Source organism: Rhinopithecus roxellana, chromosome 4 (genome assembly GCF_007565055.1).
Source record: "Rhinopithecus roxellana isolate Shanxi Qingling chromosome 4, ASM756505v1, whole genome shotgun sequence".
NCBI lineage: Eukaryota > Metazoa > Chordata > Mammalia > Primates > Cercopithecidae > Rhinopithecus > Rhinopithecus roxellana.
Window position 1 is genome coordinate 25,927,258 of NC_044552.1, and position 22,142 is coordinate 25,949,399.

Here is a 22,142-nt window from a genome sequence, read left to right on the forward strand (position 1 = left end):
ATCCCCATAAACCCCACATGTCAAGGGCGGGACCAGGTGGAGGTAATTGAATCATTGAGGTGGTTTCCTTCATGCTGTTCCTGTGATAATGAGTGAGTCTCACGAAATATGATGGTTTTATAAGTGTCTGACATTTCCCCTGCTTGCACTCATTCTCTCTCCTGCCGCCCTGTGAAGAGGTACCTTCCACCATGATTGTAAGTTTCCTGAGGTCTCCCCAGCCATGTGGAACTGTGAGTCAATTAAGCCTCTTTTCTTTATAAATTATCCAGTCTCAGATATTTCTTCATAGCAGCCTAAGAATGGACTAATACACCATATAATTATTTAAAAATTGAGATAATGATGGGTCACGTGAAAGCAAGACATCAAGGAAATAGCAACTTCAAGCTACTAAAATCCTTAAATGGTCAGGGAAATTTTCCTCAGATATCTTTGCAAAAATCATTATCAATTCTTACTCCAAAAATTTAATGCTTGGCTGTTTTTGATGCTGTTGTTCATTCTTTCCATATTGAAGTACATCTTCTCTTGAGTTCTGTGAGACCCCACCTTTACTTGTTCTCCTTTCTCCCTGTTCACCCCTTTTCTACATGCTTAGTTAGATTTTTCCCTTATTCTAAACTTTTAAATGTGATTAATCCTTACCCCTTCATTTTTACATACATCTTTGGTTATCTAATTTAGTCCAGTGTTCTTAAATATTATCTATATGCTGATTACTGTCTAATTTATTTCCCACCCAATCTCTCCCTAAATCTTCAGACTCAATTATTTAATTGCTTTTGAATACAGAGTATATGCTTGGATGGGGGGCAGAATGTCGAGTGGGACTTTTCTTGTTATTCCCAAATTGACAAGTAGGATCACAAAGCTGAGGAAAAGGAGGCTATAACTTCCTATTCCCCTCCTCAGCAAACTGAGGTGAGACAAGCCCTCAGGAGGGATTGCAGCATTGCCAACTCCATAATTCAAAGCGAAAGGATTCTTGAAGCTGTGCAGTGCAGACGTGCTGCTCGCCAGCCTTGACAGGTGATGGCCAAATTAGCTCTCCTATCTCAAATGTCACCCTTTTTCCAAGCCAACATAAGCAAACAACTGTAAAAGGTAGGAGATTTAAGAGTCTTTGGAGTTGTGAGTAGTTAACAAAGGAATGCTGTTGTAGGGGAGGAAGGAATTGTGCTTTCTTTTTCTGAAGGTAAATGGGAAGCACTTTGAGATTTGCTTACAGTGATTGGGGGTATCTGTGAGAAAGGATGTGTGGCAACCCATCTCCTGGTGGAATAGTAGATTTGTTGATTTGTTTTGTGCCTATCTGAATAGAAGGCAAATTGGAGACAGACAGTAGTGCAGAGTGTCCTTGTTCTGTGACAAGGATGCTTGAGCTTCCTGAGGGTTCAGTGGGCAGTGCAAAAGACATCCAGGTCACAGGAGTGCTGGGAAGGGAAGAACTTGGTCTCTTTAAATAATACAGGAATTGGGGAAGTTCTGGGTAGAGAAAGGTGGCTCCCTGGCTGAGGCTCCACCTCCACAGACCTAGGTGAGGACAGGCACTCCCGCTTTCACGCCCAAATGTTGCATTTCCTAAGACCACCCTGGCTCACCACACCCCCATCCTGGGCCTGTAAAAACCCAAGACCATAGGGGGCACACACACAAGCAGCTGAATGTCATGAGAAACAGTTCCATGGAAGAAGACACAAGCCATTGGTCGTCAAGAGCATGCCAGCGAAAGAGCATACCAGTGGGCACCAGGAGGCTGGCAGGCCATCCATCAGCAGAATGATGGGGCATCTGTCCAGAGCGGTTGGAGGAGTCGGGTCACAGAGCAACTGGACTCCAGGGATAAACCATCTCCCTTCTGGCTTCTCCATCTGCTGAGAGCTACTTCTACTCAATAAAATCTTGCATTCTCCAAGCCCATGTGTGATCCGATTCCTCCGGTACACGAAGGCAACCCTGGGATACAGAAATCCCTCTGTCCTTGTGATAAGGAAGGGAGTCTAATTGAGCTGGTTAACACAAGCCACCTTTAGATGGCAAAATTAAAAGAGCAAAACTAAAAGAGCAGCCTGTAACACATGCACACTGGGGCTTTAGGAGATATAAAAGCTCCCCTCCCAGACACTGCCATGGGGTCAGAGCTGCACAGCCTGCCCATCTGCATGCTCCCCTAGAGGTCTGAGCAGTGGGGCACTGAAGAAGAGAGCCGCTCCCCATCACATGCACTGCAAGGGGGACAAAGGAACCTTTCCCATTTCACAGACTTGAGCCTTCTTGCTAGTATGTCACTCAAGTGGGTGACCTACTTGGTAAGGGCATCTTTGTAGTACAGGCTATGAAGTATATTGCTGGAGAGGGAGCTGAGGGGCTCTGGAATAGGCAAGACTAGAGTCAGTACTGCCATATCAGGGACTGTGCAGTGGAATCTCAGAACTTGGTCAAGTTTTTGTAGGTTCCTCCAAAGAACTCAAATATGTATCTCTGCAAGACATTTGGGTGTCTGCCCTAGATAACATCAAAGCACAGTCAGTCACAGGTTCTTAGAGAAAAAAATCTGCAACTAACAGAGGAAGGAGATTGCATGCCCCAAATCCATTCTCTCAGCCTCAACACAGTGGGAATTATAACAACAGGGAGAGTGAGCAGGAAGGGGAAGCACATTGCATTTCTCCTCCGTATTCTGAGTCAGTATGCCTGAGACTGGCCACTAGGAGAGGAGAGGGTTTTAAGAGGGGTTGGCCTGAGTGTTTTTAATAATTTATCATGACTAGAAAATTATGGTATGCTACCAGGCTACATTAAGCAAAACAGTATGACACTGGTAGGAAACAGACACATAGATCAATGCAACAGAATAAAGAGCCCAGAAATAAGGCCACATGACTACAACTATCTGATCTTGGGCAAAGCTGGCAAAAACAAGCAATGGGGAAAGGGCTTCTTATTCAATAAATGATGCTGGGATAACTGGCCAGCCATATGCAGAAGATTGAAGCTGGACTCCTTCTTTACACCACATATGAAAATTAACTCAAGATGCTTTAAAGATTTAAGTGTAAAACCCAAAGCTATACAAACCCTGGAAGACAACCTAGGCAATATCATTCTGGACATAGGAATGGGCAAAGATTTCATGATGAAGACAATGAAAGCAATTGTAACAAAAGCAAAAATTGACAAATGGGATCTAATTGAACTAAAGAGCTTCTGCCCAGCAAAAGAAACTGTCAACAGAGTAAACAGGCAACCTACAGAATGGGAGAAAATTTTTGCAAACTATGCATCTGGCAAAGGTCTAATATCCAGCGCCTGTAAGGAACTTAAATTTACAAGACAAAAATAAACAACCCCATTAAAAAGTTGGCAAAAAAAAGGGAATAGACACTTTTCAAAAGAAGACATACATGCAGCTAACAAACATATGAAGAAAAGCTCAACATCACTGATTATTAGAGAAATGCAAGTCAAAACACAATGAGATACCATCTCACACCAGGCAGAATGGCCATTATCAAAATGTCAGAAAATAACAGATACTGGGGAGGCTGTGGAGAAAAAGGAACAATTTTACATTGTTGGTGGCAACGTAAATTAGTTCAACCATTGTGGGAAAAAGTGTGGCAATTCCTCAAAGACCCCAGAGCAGAACTACCATTCGACCCAGCAATCCCATTACTGGGTATATGCCCAAAGTAATAAAAATTGTCCTATCATAAAGAAACACACGTGTGTTTATTGCAGCACTATTCACAGTAACAACGACATGGAATCAACCTAAATGCTAGTTCAACCATTGCGGAAAACAGTGTGGTGATTCCTCAAGGATCTAGAACTAGAAATACCATTTGGCCCAGCCATCCCATTACTGGGGATATACCCAAAGGATTATAATTCATGCTGCTATAAAGACACATGCACACGTATGTTTGTTGTGGCACTATTCACAATAGCAGACTTGGAATCAACCCAAATGTCCATCAGTGACAGACTGGATTAAGAAAATGTGGCACATACGCACCATGGAATACTATGCAGCCATAAAAAAGGATGAGTTTGTGTCCTTTGTAGGGACATGGATGCAGCTGGAAACCATCATTCTCAGCAAACTATCGCAAGAACAGAAAACTAAACACCGCATGTTCTCACTCATAGGTGGGAATTGAACAATGAGATCACTTGGGCACAGGAAGGGGAACATCACACACCAGGGCCTATTGTGGCGGGGGGCGGGAATAGCATTAGGAGATATACCTAATGTAAATGATGAGTTAATGAGTGCAGCACACCAACATGGCACATGTTTACATATGTAACAAACTTGCACGTTGTGCACATGTACCCTAGAACTTAAAGTATAATAATAAAAAAAAGCCCATCAACGATAGACTGGATAAAGAAAATGTACATATACACAATATAATACCATGCAGCCATAAAAAAGAACAAGATCATGTCCTTTGCAGGAACATGGATGGAGCTGGAGGGTGTTATCCTTAGCAAACTAATGCAGGAAGAGAAAACCAAATATCACATGTTCTCACTTACAAATGGGAGATAAATGATGAGAACACATGGACACAGAAGGAAACAACAGGCACTGGGGCTTATTGAAGGCTGAAGGGTGAGAGGAGGGAGATGGTCAGGAAAAATAACTAATGGATTCTAAGGCTTAATACCTGGATGATGAAATAATCTCTACAACAAACCCGCATGACACAAGTTTACCTATATAACAAAACTGCACATGTACCCCTGAACTTAAAACTTAAATAAAAATAAAGAAAGCAAGTTGATACTATTTATCATAACATTTCCTACAGGTAAATAAAGGAAAAGCTAAAAAAAGCCAACCAAATATATGATGAAATATTATTTGGCCATAAAAAGAACTGAAGTACTGCTTCATGTTACCATGCGGATGAACCTGTTAAACCTTGTGCTAAATGGAAGAAGCCAGTCACAAAAGACTTCCTACTGTTTGATTCTATTTATATGAAATGTCCAGAAGAGCTGAATCTATAGAGACAGAAAGAAGATTAGTGGTTGCCTGGGGCCATGGTGTGGAGAGGGTTTTGGGTTGGGGGATAGTGGGAAGTGATTGCTAAACAGAGTTTTTCTGGGGAGTGATGAGAATGTTCTAAAATTGATTCTGGTGATGGTTGCACAACCCAGTGAATATACTAAAAAGCACCGAATTCCACACTTTAAATGAGTGAATTGTGTCATATGTGAATATCATCTCAACAAAGCTATTATTTACAAAGATAAAAAAGATAAAATTATGGGTTCTAAGATACATCATTAAGGGACAGAGAGGAGATATTTGCCAGAAAACATGCTTGAAGCCCGCTAAGGTCAGACTAATTAATTAGTCCTAAATGTCCCAGGCATCTGGAACCTAACATATGCAAAACTGAACTCACAATAGCATGCTCTAAATCTGCTCTTCTTCCACGCTACCGAAATCAACAAATAGTCTCATTCGTCAAGTTACTTAGACCCCAAATCTAGGAGTAACACTTGGTGTCTTCTTTTTCCCTTAAAATCACATTCCATTGAAGAGCAGGCCCTGTTTCCTTTCCCCGCCAAATAAATAAAATCTGAAGACTTTCTTCCCACTTCCACTCTGATCACTCTTCTTGCCACACTCACCTTTAGTTTCAGGCCTCTTAACTGGTCTTCCTGCTTGTTCTCTTGAGCCCTCACTCTTACCCCAGTTAATCCTCCACAACAACAGAGTGATCTTTTAAAATTATAAAGTAGACCCTATCATTACCCTGTTCCAGCCCTTCAGTTGCTTCTCATGATACCTAGAATGAAATCTGCAATTTTTATTACGGACTGCAGGGCCCGACATAATCTAGCTCTTGTCACTCTGGCCCTACCTCCTGCTCTGCCTCCTTCTTTCTAGCCTGGCTGGCTGTTTTGCATCCCCATAGCAGACCTGTGCATGTTGTACTTGTTCCTTTTGCCTGAAGCACAGTCCCCCTTCTGTACCATCTTTCTTTAGTCTGTTACTCTTCTTATTTTTCTACATGAATCTATCTGCCTGACATTTACTGTATGTTTACTTGCCATTATTTGCCTGTTTTATCTCAACATATAAACTCCTTAAGTGCAAGGACTTTGTCTTGCTCATGGCTATATTTCCAGTGCTTAGGATAATGCCTGGCCTAGAATAGGCCAATATATATTTGTTGAATACATATATTTATTAAATGCATTAATATCTTTGAAGACTTTTTCTTTTTTTTCTTTTAGTGTTTGACTTGTTCAATGCTGTTAGGTTTCTTATTTTAGTCTTCTTCAGGTTGCTCTAGTTCTATTTCTCTGGGTTGGAATTCTCCAATTTGTTGGGGGCTTGTGAGGTATCACTCACATGGTGCTGGATTTCCTCATAGATTTCATAACTTTTAGTAGTTACTTATTCCTTGAGGGCTAGCTTTCATGGATATTCTATGATATAAATACCCTGGATTGTGGATCTCTTCTTGCTGATTGTCATCCTGACTTCCTGGGTACACTGTCACTGAACCAGATCTCAGTTGTATTGACTCGGAATATTATGCACACTGCATGGGTAGCACACCTCCAGCAGGGCTCTGCACCCTGGACAGATCTAACTCTGGACCTGTGTGGGTGACTCTGTTTTCATGCTTGAGGCAGATGGGTGAAGATATTTTGGCTTCTCTGCATGGGGAGGCAGTATATTTTCTGCTACTGGCTTTACTCAGAGGGGCCTAATTTCAGTTTTTCGCATGTTGGATCTTGAGGCTTTTGCTGTCATTTGGGAGCAGATGTTGAAACCCTACCTTTGCTCCTGAGGCAAAGCTGCCACCTCTATTTTTTCATCCCCTCACCATTCCCATCAAGAGCTTAACTTTAGCTTCTTTTTACAGTGTGTTCCTATATTCAATTTCTGCTCCTTGGAAATCATTCTTATCCACCTTTCTTATGCTTAAGCTTGGCTGTATAGTTTTCATTTAAAGATATTGCCAGGTAACACTTTTTAAATATTTATTTTAAATTCACGACTACCTGTGCAAGTTTGTTATTTAGGTAAACTTGTGTCGTGGGGGTTTGTTGTACAGATTATTTTGCTACCCAGATATTAAATCTAGTTATTTTTTCCTGATCCTCTGCCGCTCCCACCCTCCACCCTCTGACAGGCCCGTGTCTATTTTTCCCCTCTGTGTGTCCATGTGTTCTCATCATTTACCTCCCATTTATAAATAAGAACATGCGGTAACTGGTTTTCTGTTCCTGCATTAGTTTGCTAAGGGTAATGGCCTCTAGCTCCATCCATGTTCCGGCAAAGGACATGATCTCATTCTTTTCTTGGCTGCATAGTATTCCATGGTGTATATGTATCACATTTTCTTTATTCAGTCTACCATTGATGGGCATTTAGGTTGATTCCATGTATTTGCTATTGTGAATGGTTCTGTGTTTAACATAACCATGCATGTGTCTTTATGATAGAATGGTTTATATTCCTTTGAGTCTATACCCAGTAATGGAATTGGCCAGCCAACACTTAGCTATCCGAAAAGCAGGTGGTATAATCCCTAGTTACTTTGGCATGCTTTTTTTCATCCTCTCTACTAGGATGATATATAGGATCCAAGACCCTATATATCTATTGGGTCTTGGATTTTTACATCTTTTTCCTGCCCATACTCTCTGATGACTTCTCTGAAAAGGACACTATGCATTCTATTTGGATTTTGGCTTGTAATTTCTAGCTGTGAGACCAATAATCCCTTCTCCTGACCTCGGGTCTATGCCCAAACATAGGCATATGGATTTTGCAGCCTCATCCCTGGGTCGGAGCCACTGTCTCTGTATTTTCATCTGTGCAGTGAGAATACTTAGACGATCAGCCTCTTTGCTCAGACTTCAGAGAGATGTGTGGATGAGGACTTTGGAGAGACACTGGCTACTTCCGTGTGAATAGCTCCGATTCTCCTCTCTCAAATACCAATGCCTTTGTCCTAACATTATTTAAGTGAGTAAAATGTTATTATGAAAACTATATCCAGAATGTGTTTAGATGGAACTAGAGGGGAGTGTGTAAGTATGTTTGCAATCTGTTAGAGTAACCCAGATATCTGTCATGTTTAAAGCTTGGAAAATTTTACCTACTCTCTGGATTAAGTGAGATGCTTTGACAACTCTGGATGTGAATTCTTGCATGAAGAGGTTGGCTGGAGCAGGGCAACAGCTACCCTCTTCAGACTATATGTGTCCTCCCAGTTTTACACAGTTCCCAGGAGACGCACCTCATCTCGCTCATTTACTGACCTGCCTGGGCTCTTTTGGCGTCTGCGTGTTTAACCTTGACAGGAACTTTGGGTTTTAATATTAATGTGATATAATTTCAGGCTGAGGAATCCGAGCGATGTTGGGTTTGCTTAAATCATTTGTAACTGAGATATGAGAACCAGATTTGCATTTTGGAAAACTAAGATGTAGTGTGAAAGGTGGTTTCACGAATTCTATGTTAAATATCATCATTGTCAGTGCTTGATCTGGTTTAAATATTGAGTCACTGTTCGTATGTGTTACCTTGGAAGCTGAATTTATAATGGGAAATACTACAGTTACGAATCAAAAAGGCTGACTTGCAGTCCTAATCTTGAAGATTTTGGGTTATGTAGAAGCAAATGAATATGAGAAATATGAGGCACTTAGAAATAGAAACATCTAAGATAAGTCTCCACATATGACCAGCTGGAAAGTAAAGGTACTTACTTGCAGTTCTCTGCGAAATTACTGAAAAATAAGCAAACAAAAATCCATTTAATTTTTCTCAAATAGAAAACACATAGTATTATCTAATATATTTTGCTGGAGTCTGTGAGGGGAGGACTTGGGTGAGTAATGAAGGAGGTATTCCAAACCACGCTATAGATCATTTGGTTTTAGATTAGTTTTATAATGCAAAACTAGATGTAAGATTTAACATCTAGTTTGCATGATGATATAATGATGAAATCAAAGGTAGAGTTTCCTTAAAGGCCCTCTCCATTTTGGACCTGAATAGCTTTGGACATAGTGTTGGGAAAAGACCACTGGATCCTTGCACTGTAATGTTCTAAAGAACACTGAAAGTTTCTCTCCATTTAGACATCATTTTGGATTTCCTCTCTCTTTCTCTCTTTCTCTCTCCACCCCCCTGAAAATTCCTCCTACTTGTTATTTCATAGTATTGTTCAGTTTATTGTTGATGAATGCTAGCTTACTCCTGCTTTTAATTAGTGTTTTAAAAAAATTATAGGGCAAGCAGGGTAATAAGGAAGCAAGAGAAGAATGGGAAACTCAAATCACTTTGACAGAAGTGAAATGAAGGGGACCACAGAGAACCAAAGAAGAAAAAGAGATGTTATACTTACTTATGGGTGCCACGGGTGGACCTAAAAACCAAATTAGATATCAGTGAAGATTTCTTTGAAAGAAACAAGGTTCCCTCTAGGGAGGTATATTTGTGTAGGGGAGAATCTTGGACACCGTTCTGGGTCCGAATTATGATTCTATGACTAAGTATTCGTGAGTAAGTATTTGGCTGAATTTCTTATCTCTTACAAAGGGGTTAGTGGAATTATTCTGAGGATTAAATGAGATAATGTAATTAAAGCACTTAAATAGTTCTAGAGGAGATACAAAGTAAATATGTTTGAAACTATGTGAATATAACTTCCTTCTCAGGGAGAAGCTGGATGAGCAGAAGGCAGAGGAAACTGGAAGCTTTGAGTCAGGCAGCTGCACACACAGTTAGAAATGAGCAGGGTAGAGACAGGTCTCTAAGCCTTGCAGGGAGCAACAAGAACAACAACAGAAAACAGTAGAAAAAGAAATTGAACTTGAACTTACCGCGGGGTGCTGAAGGTAGACCAGCTGAAAAACAGAGAGGTGTCTTAGCAACTGTTTTTTCTCCATGATATTTTCCTTTGTATGTAGAGAGTTTCTTCTTGGTAGGTCATTATAACAATAGGGAAAACTTTCCCTTTGGTATTCATTTACTTTTAACATGAATCAGCAGAATGTGAACTTTCAGAAACTCATCAATAACTTCATGGAATTTTGATGATGGGAAGGTAAATGGTTAAAGTAGTATGCACCCCAAACCCAGAAATCTTAGCAGCACCAGGGAAAGGAGAGATTCTAGAATCCTACAGTGCTGAAAACATGGACTTACTGATAGCAAGTGAAATGAATCCAGCTTGTAAATAGACCAGAGAACATTATCTCCTTTTTCTTTCCCCTTTGCTCAAATTGTCTTTCAATTTGTTAAGTCCCTTGTAATATATCATTTTGACCTGCTGATAAACTTTCTCCCCTGCTCTTTATTTTTTAATAAAATATTAAGTTTGATTTTTTCCATGAGTTATTTAAAAGGTGAGAGAATGATGTGTCACGTGAAAGCAAAACATGGAGGAAATGCCCTATAATTTTTTAAAGTTGTTGTTTAAAGTTTAGGCTTAAATCCTCTAAAGTCTCTAAAAGATGATACAAAATTTTCTTAGATGTTTTGGAATTTAGTGTGGAAAAAGAGAGCAGATACAGCAGGAGGGTCAAATGAAAAAGGGTTATATAGAAACTTCTTATCTACTCCTTTCTCCCCTACCATTTTTTCCCTTTTTAAGATAGTCTCTCTCTTTTTTTTTAAATTATACTTTAAGTTCTAGGGTACATGTGCACAACGTGCAGGTTTGTTACATATGTATACATGTGCCATGTTGGTGTGCTGCACCCATTAACTCGTCATTTACATTAGGTATATCTCCTAATGCTATCCCTCCCTCGTTCCCCCTCCCCACAATAGGCCCTGGTGTGTGATGTTCCCCTTCCTGTGTCCAAGTGATCTCATTATTCAATTCCCACCTATGAGTGAGAACATATGGTGTTTGGTAAGATAGTCTCTTGTTGATGGGCTTTGAAATTTTGTAAAATTTTTTTCTCTGCTCTGACTTATCTCTTCCCTTTTTGCAGTGACTGGTAACTGCTTGAAATCCTGCAGGGGATTGTAAATTGGTAGTCTTAAAACTTTCCAGTACATCATTAGTAATCCAGAGAGGTTTTGATAATGAGACAGCAAGGGGCCAAGATGTATCTCAAGCCCTTTGTATCCCAATATGGTCAGATAAAGACTCTTGGGCTCCACTAGAGACCAACTGAGTCCTAAAGGAGATAATTAAATGAACACATAGACTTACTGATTGTGTGAGGATGCGATCTGACTGAAAAACAAGCAAAGATGTTTTTTGTTACCCCCTTCTTGTTTCTTTTCCTACTCATTTTTTTTTCTATTGGTAAAATTACTAGTGATATACTTGCTTGAACAGTTTCTTTTTTTTTTTTAAATCAAAGGCATTAGAAATTTCCAAAACACTAATTATCAGCTGGTTGAATTCTGGACAATGGAAAAACAAAAGGCTGAGAACTTCAAGTTCCATGTTGCAACTCAAATTCCACTAGACATCAGTGGACTTTGATAAGCGCACCACAGAGAAACAAACAAATGACTGACCAATTGCCTGTACAGATGACTTATCTAGAAAGCAGAAATGGCTCTATATAATTTTTCTCTCATTTTTTTCCTTCTGCATGGCAAGTTCCTAATTAACATTCTTTAGAGTCATGTAGAAACTTTTTTCTCTGGTCTTTACTTTTTATATGAGTCACTGAATGTTCTAGAAACTTATTAATAATGTATTTATGCCTTTCTGCCCATGGATGCCATGGAAGAAGCATCGTGGAAGTCTCTCTTCTCCCGGCCATCTTGTCTAAGTCAGAGTCTCCTAAAGAGCCAGAACAGCTGAGGAAGTTCTTCATTGGAGGGTTGAGCTTTGAAACAACTGATGAGAGCCTGAGGAGCCATTTTGAGCAATGAGGAATGCTCCCAGACTGTGTGGTCATGAGAGATCCAAGCACCAAGTGCTCCAGGGGCTTTGGGTTTGTCACATATGCCACTGTGGAGGAGGTAGATGCAGCCATGAATGCAAGGCCATACAAGGTGAATAGAAGAGTTGTGGAACCAAAGAGAACTGTCACAAAAGAAGATTCTCAAAGACCAGGTGCCCACTTAACTGTGATAAAGATGTTTGTTGGTAGCATTAAAGAAGACACTGAAGAACATCAACTAAGAGATGATTTTGAACAGTTTGGAAAAATTGAAGTGATTGAAATCATGACTGACCGAGGCAGCAGCAAGAAAAGAGGCTTTGCCTTTGTAACCTTTGACAACCATGACTCCATGGATAAGACTGTCATTCAGAAATACTATATTATGAATGGCCACAACCGTGAAGTTAGAAAAGCCCTATCAAAGCAAGAGATGGCTAGTGCTCCATCCAGCCAAAGAGGTCGAAGTGGTTCTGGAAACTTTGGTGGTGATGGTGGAGGTGGTTTCAGTGGGAATGACAGCTTTGGTCATGGAAGAAACTTCAGTGGTCATGGTGGATTTGGTGGCAGCCATGGTGGTGGTGGATATGGTGGCAGTGGTGATGGCTATAATGGATTTGGTAATGATGGAAGCAATTTTGGAGGTAGTGGAAGCTACAATGATTTTGGCAATTAAAACAATCAGTCTTCAAATTCTGGATCCATGAAGGGAGGAAAGTTTGGAGGCAGAAGCTCTGGCCCCTATGGTGGTGGAGGCCAATACTTTGCCAAACCGTGAAACCAAAGTGGCTATGGCAGTTCCAGTAGCAGCAGTAGCTATGGCAGTGGCAGAAGATTTTAATTAGGAAACAAAGCTTAGCAGGAGAGGAGAGCCAGAGAAGTGACAGGGAAGCTACAGGTTACAACAGATTTGTGAACTCAGCCAAGCACAGTGGTGGCAGGGCCTAGCTGGTACAAAGAAGACATGTTTTAGACAAATACTCATGTGTATGGGCAAAAAACTCGAGGACTGTATTTGTGATTAATTGTATAACAGATTATTTTAGTTTCTGTTCTGTGGAAAGTGTAAAGCAATCCAACAAAGGGTTTTGATGTAGATTTTTTTTTGTACCCATGCTGTTGATTGCTAAATGCAATAGTCTGATCGTGACGCTGAAAAAAAAAATAATATATTTGTGTTCTGAGTAATGGAAAAATAAGGGACCAAGGAAATTGGAAGTTTATCATATCACAATGTGAATGCATGCATTTTGGCTTAAGATATGTTAGACACTGCTGGAGACAATTGAGTTTCAATCATGAAGGGAAATAGTCAAACTTACAAGACGATCCGATAGCTGAAAAACAAAGAGATAAATCAATGTGTACAGGCTGCTAAAGAAGAGCTAGTTTTTGTACTACTTTCCTGAAAGGAAATATCAGATATGGCAATGGAAGAAACATCCTTCTTAGGGCAGGGGCATAGAGCTCTGTGCTGGGGAATATACCTGCCATCATGCCTTGTGGAGATTCTGCCTTCTGCTTAGTATAGGAGGCTGCAGGAAAGGGAGATGATTTATCTCTTCCCTTTTTGCAGTGAGTGGTTACTGCTGGAAATCCTGCGGGGGATTGGTAATTTCTTTAAACTGGGCTGCCTTTACCTTTCTTCTCCCTATTTCTGCCATTCTGTGAAAGCTTTCATTTATTCATACAAATATCCTTCCCTTCCCTTGTTGACAAGTCACTATAAACTTAGGGTAGTTTCTGAAGTATATCTCTCTATTTTGGGTTGATCAGTGGGTTTGGTATTCTCCTTTATTCATTCCTTTTAGGGGTGGAGCAGCAGCTAAATAGTGGAATAAGCAAAAGAGATGAAGGAATATGAGTTTCTACACACCCAAGACAGAAATGAGCAGAGAGGAAAAGTATGCTAGGCCCTATAACAGGCATGGAACTTAAGCAGTCATTACTGAAGTTTCAGCTGGTGGTAAGAAACAGAAGGAACACACAATGGAGAAATCAACATCTGTAAAACCAAGTGAATTCAGTTCTCCCTTGATAGGCTTAAAGAGGGTAACTGCAGAGAGGATATGGGGGGCGCTAAAATCTGACAGCTCAGTGCATGTCCAGTCTTACGTGCCTTACTTTGTGCTTTGTAGCCTCAGACCTGTTTCTGCTGGTCTGAGGCAGGAGATTGGTTATAAAGCGATAAAGTGAGGCTTTATTCTTCCGTCTCATTTCGCTCAGGGACAGTAGATGCTTGAACCACTTCCAGAGGTTCATAATGTCTTAAACTTGTACTTACATGTACTTTTGTCAGTCTCCTTTTCTTTTTCGTTTATTTTCTTTCTTTCTTTTTTTTTTCTTTTTGAGGCAGAGTCTTGCTCTGTTACCCAGGCTGGAGTGCAGTGGCATGACCTCGGCTCACTGCAACCTCTGCCTTCCGGGTTCAAGCGATTACAGGTGCCTGCCGCCAAGTCTGGCTAATTTTTGTAGTTTTTTTTTTTGAGACGGAGTCTCGCCCTGTCATCCAGGCTGGAGTGCAGTGGCGTGATCTCGGCTCACTGCAAGCTCTACCTCCCAGGTTCACGCCATTCTCCTGCCTCAGCCTCCCGAGTAGATGGGACTACAGGCACCCGCCACCACAACCGGCTATTTTTTTTTTTTTTTTTTTTGTATTTTTAGTAGAGACGGGGTTTCACTGTGTTAGCCAGAATGGTCTCGATCTCCTGACCTCATGATCTGCCCGCCTCGGCCTCCCAAAGTGCTGGTATTACAGGCGTGAGCCACCGCGCCCAGCATCTTTTTTTTTTTTTTGAGACAGAGTCTTACTCTGTCGCCCAGGCTGGAGTGCAGTGACGCCATCTCGGCCTACTGCAACCTCCAGCTCCTGGGTTCAAGTGATTCTCCTGCCTCAGCCTCCTGAGTAGCTGGGATTATAGGCATGAGACACCACGCCCGGACAATTTTTGTGTTTTTAGTAGAGATGAAGTTTCACCATGTTGGCCAGGCTGGTCTTGAACTTCTGACCTCAAGTGATCCACCCTCCTCGGCCTCCCAAAGTGCTAGGATTACAGGAGTGAGCCACTGCACCAGGCCAAATTTTTGTATTTTTAGGAGAGATGGGGTTTCACCACGTTGGTCAGGCAGGTCTCAAACTCCTGACCTCATGATACACCTGCCTTGGGTTCCCAAAGTGCTGGGATTACAGGCATGAGCCACCATGCCCGGCCCCGGCCTCATTTTCTTTAGTCATTCTTTTTCACCTAACCTTTTAATTAATTAATTATATTTAAGAGGTGCAAGTACAGATTTCTTATGTGCATATATGACAAAGTGGTGAAGTCTGGGCTTTTAGCGTGCCCATTACCCAAATAGTGAATATTCTACCCAGTAATAACCTTTCAATTGACTTGAAAAGTCTTCTTCCTACTCTCTTTACTAGGGCTGTCAGGAACCACTAATTTTTGTTAAAGTCATTTAAATTTTAATCAATTCATTTTGCACTTTCTCCAAATCACTTATAACTTAGGGAAAAGCTAGGAAGGAATAAAATAGCAATATAATTTTCATTTATACACTATCATATTTTTAAAGTGTTTACACGTAGGGGAGAGGGAGTCAAGCAGGGGAGAAAAGGGAAAGGGAATTCATGTATCCATGTAGATTCTCTGGCACATGGTGGCCATTAGGGAACTTTGGACCACATGTGACCCTTCCTTTAGCCCCAGTGAGATCCTCTGAGGTGGGCTGGCTTATGTTTATCCTCCGGGTAATAACTATGAGAACTTCCAAGGCTATAAGTCTTGGCAATATCTGTGAGTACTGAGAAAATCAGTCTTGATTCAGGGGAATAGTCAATAACAAATGACTCTTATTCATGCACAAAAAGGATAGTTAGAACCAGAATTTAGGGCAGTAAATATCCAGTTTTAATGGTCATAGTATGATTGTGTGGGATGCTGCCTGCTCTCTACACATTTTGGGTTTGTTTTCCCAAGTGATCTTATAGGAGTGTAAATTCCATGGCACCAGAGACCAACCACATCTCTCTTCCTTATTCATGATGCTCAGCTTAGTATCTGATACATGGTAGGAGATCAGCTAGATGAAGGAATGTTTGTTTGAATATATGTGACTTGCCTTCTGATAATCCTTCCTGCTTGACTTAAACTTTCTAATGCTACCCCTTAATTTCTAGACTCAGAATTTCCCATGTCCTGGGGTTGGTTTGATGCCGTATATTTTAACACTGGTTTCTCCCTAGTTCGTCACAATATGGACTTTCACTTTATTCTCTTCCATATGTGATGCTTCTGCCAGTTCCTGTAATTACAGCCCAATTACTGTCATATCGTGTTCCACGAGGTGCTCTGTCTTTTCCTCTCTGTCGTGTGTGTGTGTTTGCGCATGCGCGCACGTGTGGTGGGGATGAAAGGTGTTTGGAGATAAGAGAGCAGGATAGGACATGAGGAAAGAGAAAGTCCTTTGGAGAGAAGACCGGAGAACTCAGGTTAGACTAGACCCAGAATAGTATTTCCTGTAAAATTTTATTGTCTTTTCTCCCTTTATATTTATTCTTAAAATTTGATTTTCTTTTCTCATTTCCTCCTCATTGTCTCCATTATCTTTGAGTAGGCCCTTTAGAAACCACAAAGCACTTTAGAACTGGAAAGCTGCCCTTATTATTCTCTCTCTGCTACTTTAGAAAATTCTTCTGTATTTTTATAGAAGACATTATGACTATTTCTGGGGAAATTTTCTTACTCTTTTTCTTAAAAAAAAAAAAAAAGTCCTGGAGAATTCTCAGTAGGTTGAAACCAGGAAGCATAAAAACATGCGTAAAACAACTGCTCTTATGGCAGTAAGACACATCTAGGGCATTTCAGACAGGGACCAGGCCCTCTAGACACTGGAGAAGATCAAGGAAGCTGGAGGGAGAGGATAGATAAGGTACTTACCATTGGGTCCAGGATATTGTACTAAAAATAGAAACAAACAAATTAAACACACACACACACACACACACACACACACACACACACACACATATTTTTTGAGACAGAGTGTCACTCTGCTGCTCAGGCTGGAGTGCAGTGGGGTGATCTTGGCTCACTACAACCTCCGCCTTCTGTGTTCAAGTGATTCTCGTGCCTCAGCCTCCTGAGTAGCAGGATTACAGGTGCCCACCACCATGCCTGGCTATTTTTTGTATTTTTAGTAGAGATGGGGTTTTGCCATGTTGGCCAGGCTGGTTTTGAACTCCTGACCTCAGGTGATCCGCCCACCTTGGCCTCCCGAAGTGCTGGGATTACAGGTGTGAGCCACTGCGCCTGGCCCAAAAACACCTCTATTAGTGCTGTTTTCCCAAGGCAAGCAGTGAAAATGATTTTCTCAGGAATTACTAAATCTCATTATTCAGGATTAAATATTTTTCATTGCACTACTGCTGTACTGTAGCCTCTCTATAAGAACCAGATCTTCTTCTAGGAGATTATTAACCCTGTTTTAGTTACATAACCACTTCATTCTTGCTTTTCATTATAGGTGTTGGAGGTGAGATCCTTAATTGTATTCCTTTCCCCATATTCCCCCAGTCTTTTTTCCTCACATCACTCTGTTTCACTCTCAGCTACCTTTCTTTTATATTCTTGTTCATTTCTTATATTCTTTTCCAGATTCGATTACACCTTTGCCTTAGGAAGCTATTCTAATGATTATTGACAAGCCACTATAATCATTATTAGAACAATGCCTGTCTGTTATGAATTTTAAGGTGATGGAATTTCCATTTTCTAAAATATAATTGGTTGCCCAGAGAGATGTTAGTGTTAATCCAAACTGCACCATTTTGTAAGCCTCCAGCTATTTTGAAGACCTTGGTCAAAGTGAAACATTCCACGAGGGTTCAGGCTGTAAGAAACGTTCTGCCTAACCACCTGACTACAAGGTGGACAAAGGGCCAACTAAAGAAACCTCCCTATCATATTCTGCTGGGAGAAAGTGCAAGGAACACCACATTCTGCAGGAACAAGGGCCAGAACCCCCTTATCATGGGAACATCTTATCAATATCCTGCCGGGCAGCGAGCCATACTACCCAGACCCTCCCACCCATACCTATAAGTATCCCCAGCCTGTAAGCAGTGGTGGACACTGGCATTAGGCTAGTTCCCCGCTTCTGTAGGTCTTCTGCTGGACATAAAGCCTGCATTTGCTGTAGAGCCACCACTCTCTCTGTGTCTTTCTTTAACCCTTGCCTTCCCTCCAAAACCTAACAGTTAGGATATGGGGAAATGAAAGTCTAAGACATATGATTTTTAGCTTCTTTAACCCAGATACTTAAACGGTTGGAGCCAGTCTCCTTCAGACATAGTAAGAAACCAATAGAGATAAGTTGATATATACAGGCAGCTTACCAATAGGTCCTGGAGTCTGCACTAAAAAGAAGTTCAAATTGGCATATTAGTATGGTGGTTTGACTGGGGGGTATATTTTTCACTAATTTTATCCTAGAACCGAGGCTTTGAGAGGTAGAGCAGGGGAGAAGAAGTGATATCAGTTATGAGATCATTAGGGAGAATTAATCCAACTATGTTAACCATAGAAAAAAGGAAAAAGAATATTTAGCATTTACTGCAGTATTTCAGCCCAAGGTGAAAGTTTTTATAGGATTCTTGTCAACCTAAGAGATACTAGGGAAAGGTGAAACTTTGTTATTAGGTATTAACATTACTGATAGTAGGGAAAGGTGAAACACTTCCTGTCAGTAGGAGTAGAAAATATTTCTTTCCCAAGGGACTGTTCTTTCACTAAAATCTTTATTTCTGATCAACTAATATGTTCCAGAGGTAGACATTAGAATAGGAGGTAAGAATCCAGTTTCCTCTTCGCACAGCTTCCAGCTTATTGGAGAGTGATAGAGCAGTGACTGCTGCTTTGATTAGCTTTAGAGTCTATGAGCAAAGAGTCAACAAAACCTTCTGTTTTTTTTTTTTTTTTTTTGAGACAAGGTCTCACTCTGTCACCCAGGCTGGAGTGCAATGGTGCAATTATAGCTCACTACAGTCTCCACCTCCTGGGCTCAAGTGACCTTCCCACCTCAGCCTCCTGAGTAGCTAGGACTACAACTACATGCCACTATGCCTGGCTAATTAAAAAGAATTTTTTTGTAGAGATGGGGTCCTGCTCTGTTGTTGCTCAGGCTGGTCTTGAACTCCTGGTCTCAAGTGATCCTCCTGCCTTAGCCTTCCAAAGTGCAGGGATTACAGGTGTGAGCCCATGCCTGGCCAAAACCTTCAGTTTTTAATGAGAATTTGGCCTTCAGTTGGTTTTCTAGCTCTGATCACCTGATGACCTGATAAATATCGAAAGCCTGTTATATTTATTTATTTATTTATTTGAGACGGAGTCTTACTCTGTTGCCCAGGCTGGAGTGCAGTGGCATGATCTTGGCTCCCTACAACCTCTACCCCCGGGTTCAAGCGATTCTCCTACCTCAGCCTCCTGAGTAGCTGGGACTGTAGGTGCACGACACCACACCCAGCTAATTTTTGTGTATTTTTTAAGTAGAGATGGGATTTCACCATATTGGCCAAGCTGGTCTTAAACTTCTGACCTTGTGATTCGCTGGTCTTGGCCTCCCAAAGTGCTGGGATTACCGTGCCTGGCCGAAAGCCTGTTATGTTATTTAGCAACACTGCTTACATAAGAATGATCCTTGATGTCAGACTGCATCTGAACTAGGAAAACTGTAAATATGTATTAAGAAGCCATAACTTTGGGCTTCCCTGAGTGCAGTGACCCATGTGTTTGGTCATATTCCTTACGGGATCCCTGCAGGTAATGTGTATGGGGTTCTTATAGGAGATTTTAGTTCCTGGTAGACCTGTGGGGTTTCTAAGCCAGGTCAGCTCCCAACTCATCTAACAGAAGGCCAAGCAGAATAGGTCCTAGGTGGCTATGTGGACACCTGCATAGATCATGGCGAGTACTGCTCCCACAGCAGAGGGATAGCTGATAATGCCCTTGCTGGCAAGCTGTGCTTCCTGCCTTAGGTCCTACTGAGTAGACTGGTGCCAGATGAGAGCTGTGGTAATCTTGTCAGTCTGCAAGGTTAGTTGAATCTGAAAAGACCATATCCTCACCCAGTGGGCATTGCAGTTAATAATCCTTCACTTCAGTGTCACTCAGGATGAGAAACATCCAAATTTTGATCAATATAATCCCCGAACTTTTAACTCTGAATTTTTTTTTCTGTGTATAAACACCTAGAAAGTGGCTGTCCAGATCTGGATACCCTTGGCTATGAGCAGTAGACCAGTTATACGTTTAGATATTATGCTAATAGTTGCTTTGTCTGTATCTACAAATATGTATCTTTGATTCTGAAGTAGAACTCTTAGGAAACCTGCTCTCTTGACGTAAGTTACTAAATCCTTGGATAGGTGATCACTTCAAAATGTATTTTGTTTCTTGGGTTTTTCTGTTTTCTTCCCCGGTTTCCAGTTTCAGTTTGTGACTTCTTGTACCTTTATTTTTATTCTCTTTCTCAACATATTCGTTTCTCTTATGTGCCAATTCACTTACTCTTTCTCCTTCCAATTTTCTTCCTACTTTTGTTCTTTTTAAATTTCTCCTATTTATCTGTCTCTAACCTGCATCTTCTTTATCTGTTACTATTTGTGTTACTCATTCTCTCACTTTGTCTCCTCTAGGCCTTTACTACCTTTTAATCTCAACATTAGAAGTTCATTTTATTCACTGTTAATAACTTGTTATAACACCCAAAAATGGAAAGATAGTGGAAAGAATGAAGAGTTAATAAAACTTTAGTCTTAATTTTATTAACTAACCCATCCTCTTTTTTTTTTTTTGAGAAATGACTCCTGACCCTCAGTTTCCTCATTTCTAAATGTGAGGATAATAACTGCCTTACCCATTGCCATTTGATGTTGTTTAGATGCAACAAAGTAATGTACATGAGTGTTAGAAAAACAGTAGTAAGACATTATAGGGATCACTCAAAGAATGTGACTAGGTTGCTAAAAGTTGCTGAAAATAGAGCCTAACTCTTCTGGAGAGAACTTTTCAGGGCAATTAGAAAGGAAAGAAAGGCTGGGCAAGGTGGCTCAAGCCTGTAATTCCAACACTTTCAGAGGCTGAGGCGGGCAGATTACGAGGTCAGGAGATCGAGATCATCCTGGCTAACACGGTGAAACCCCATCTCTGCTAAAAATACAAAAAAATTAGCCAGGTGTGGTGATGGGCACCTGTAGTCCCAGCTACTCAGGAGGCTGAGACAGGAGAATGTCCTGAACACAGGAGGCGGAGCTTGCAGTGAGCCAAGATTGCACCACTGCACTCCAGCCTGGGCCACAGAGCTAGACTCTGTCTCCGCCCCCACCCCCAAAAAGGAAAGGAAACTTAAAATTTGCATTATTTTACAAAGTGAAGATTATCTAATAATGGAAAAATCATTTCCATGGAAAGCAAAGCAGGAAGTTTAGGTGCTGGGTTCTAAATCTTTATTAAATATTGACTCTACAGAGCTAGATTATATGCTGAAGTGGAAACAGCTTAGGACCATCTCTAGTGGGATATTTTTCACTTTGCATTTCAGCTTCATAGTTAATATATTTTTATTGCAAAACCTGGATGAGTCCAACCTGAAGGAGCACTGGGTGAAATTATGAGGTGGCAGAAGGACTTGATCTTTGAGTCCTTGGGCATGAATAATTGAATTAAAAATAGATTGATGTTCTAAGTAAAGTACCAGAAGGCATTATAATTGAGAATCAGATGACTTACCAATGGTTTTGTGAGAGAGCTCTAAAGAAAAAAGAGAAAAGAAATCAGTAGCTATATATATATATTTTATATATACTTTTTATTTATGTACTTTCATTTTTATACTTTCCCCAGTAGGAATCTGCATCACTAATGTCAAGTTCAGCTGCAGTTGAGTAGTAGAAATGGTGACTTTCTTGCTATGGCAAACTAGTACATATAAGGGCCTCCTCATCTAAAAATCCCTTGTGTGATGCTAAGGAGCCATTGGAAATCTGCAAGGGTTCATCCTCCACTTTGTAGTTTGCTTTTATTGGTGAAGTGTACGTTCACAGAGCTAATCATGACTTACTGAAATGCTAGGTCGAAGAAAAATAAGAGGATGAAGAAAATGTGAACTCCAAACCCTTGAAATCCCAACATGGAAACCAGGTAGTGATCCCTAAGATACCGCAGGAAAGTAAAATG

General features: G+C 40.8%; 1 protein-coding gene and 1 pseudogene across 2 annotated transcripts in view; one reads left to right on the forward strand and one right to left on the reverse strand.

The window, feature by feature from the left end:
• The window catches only part of TSBP1 (testis expressed basic protein 1), an 86,464-nt gene that overhangs the window by 26,044 nt on the left and 38,278 nt on the right, over window positions 1-22,142 (reverse strand). The window contains exons 12-17 of the mRNA XM_010378300.2: window positions 21,696-21,716; window positions 18,305-18,325; window positions 16,848-16,868; window positions 9,877-9,900; window positions 9,399-9,419; window positions 8,754-8,778 (exon numbers count right to left, since the gene is read on the reverse strand). Coding sequence (XP_010376602.2) covers window positions 8,754-8,778; window positions 9,399-9,419; window positions 9,877-9,900; window positions 16,848-16,868; window positions 18,305-18,325; window positions 21,696-21,716 — 133 coding nt within the window. The remainder of the gene's footprint in view (window positions 1-8,753; window positions 8,779-9,398; window positions 9,420-9,876; window positions 9,901-16,847; window positions 16,869-18,304; window positions 18,326-21,695; window positions 21,717-22,142) is intronic.
• LOC104674056 lies at window positions 11,714-12,968 on the forward strand (annotated as a pseudogene). Its single transcript, XR_004056835.1, has one exon. The product of XR_004056835.1 is annotated as a heterogeneous nuclear ribonucleoprotein A1-like (transcript).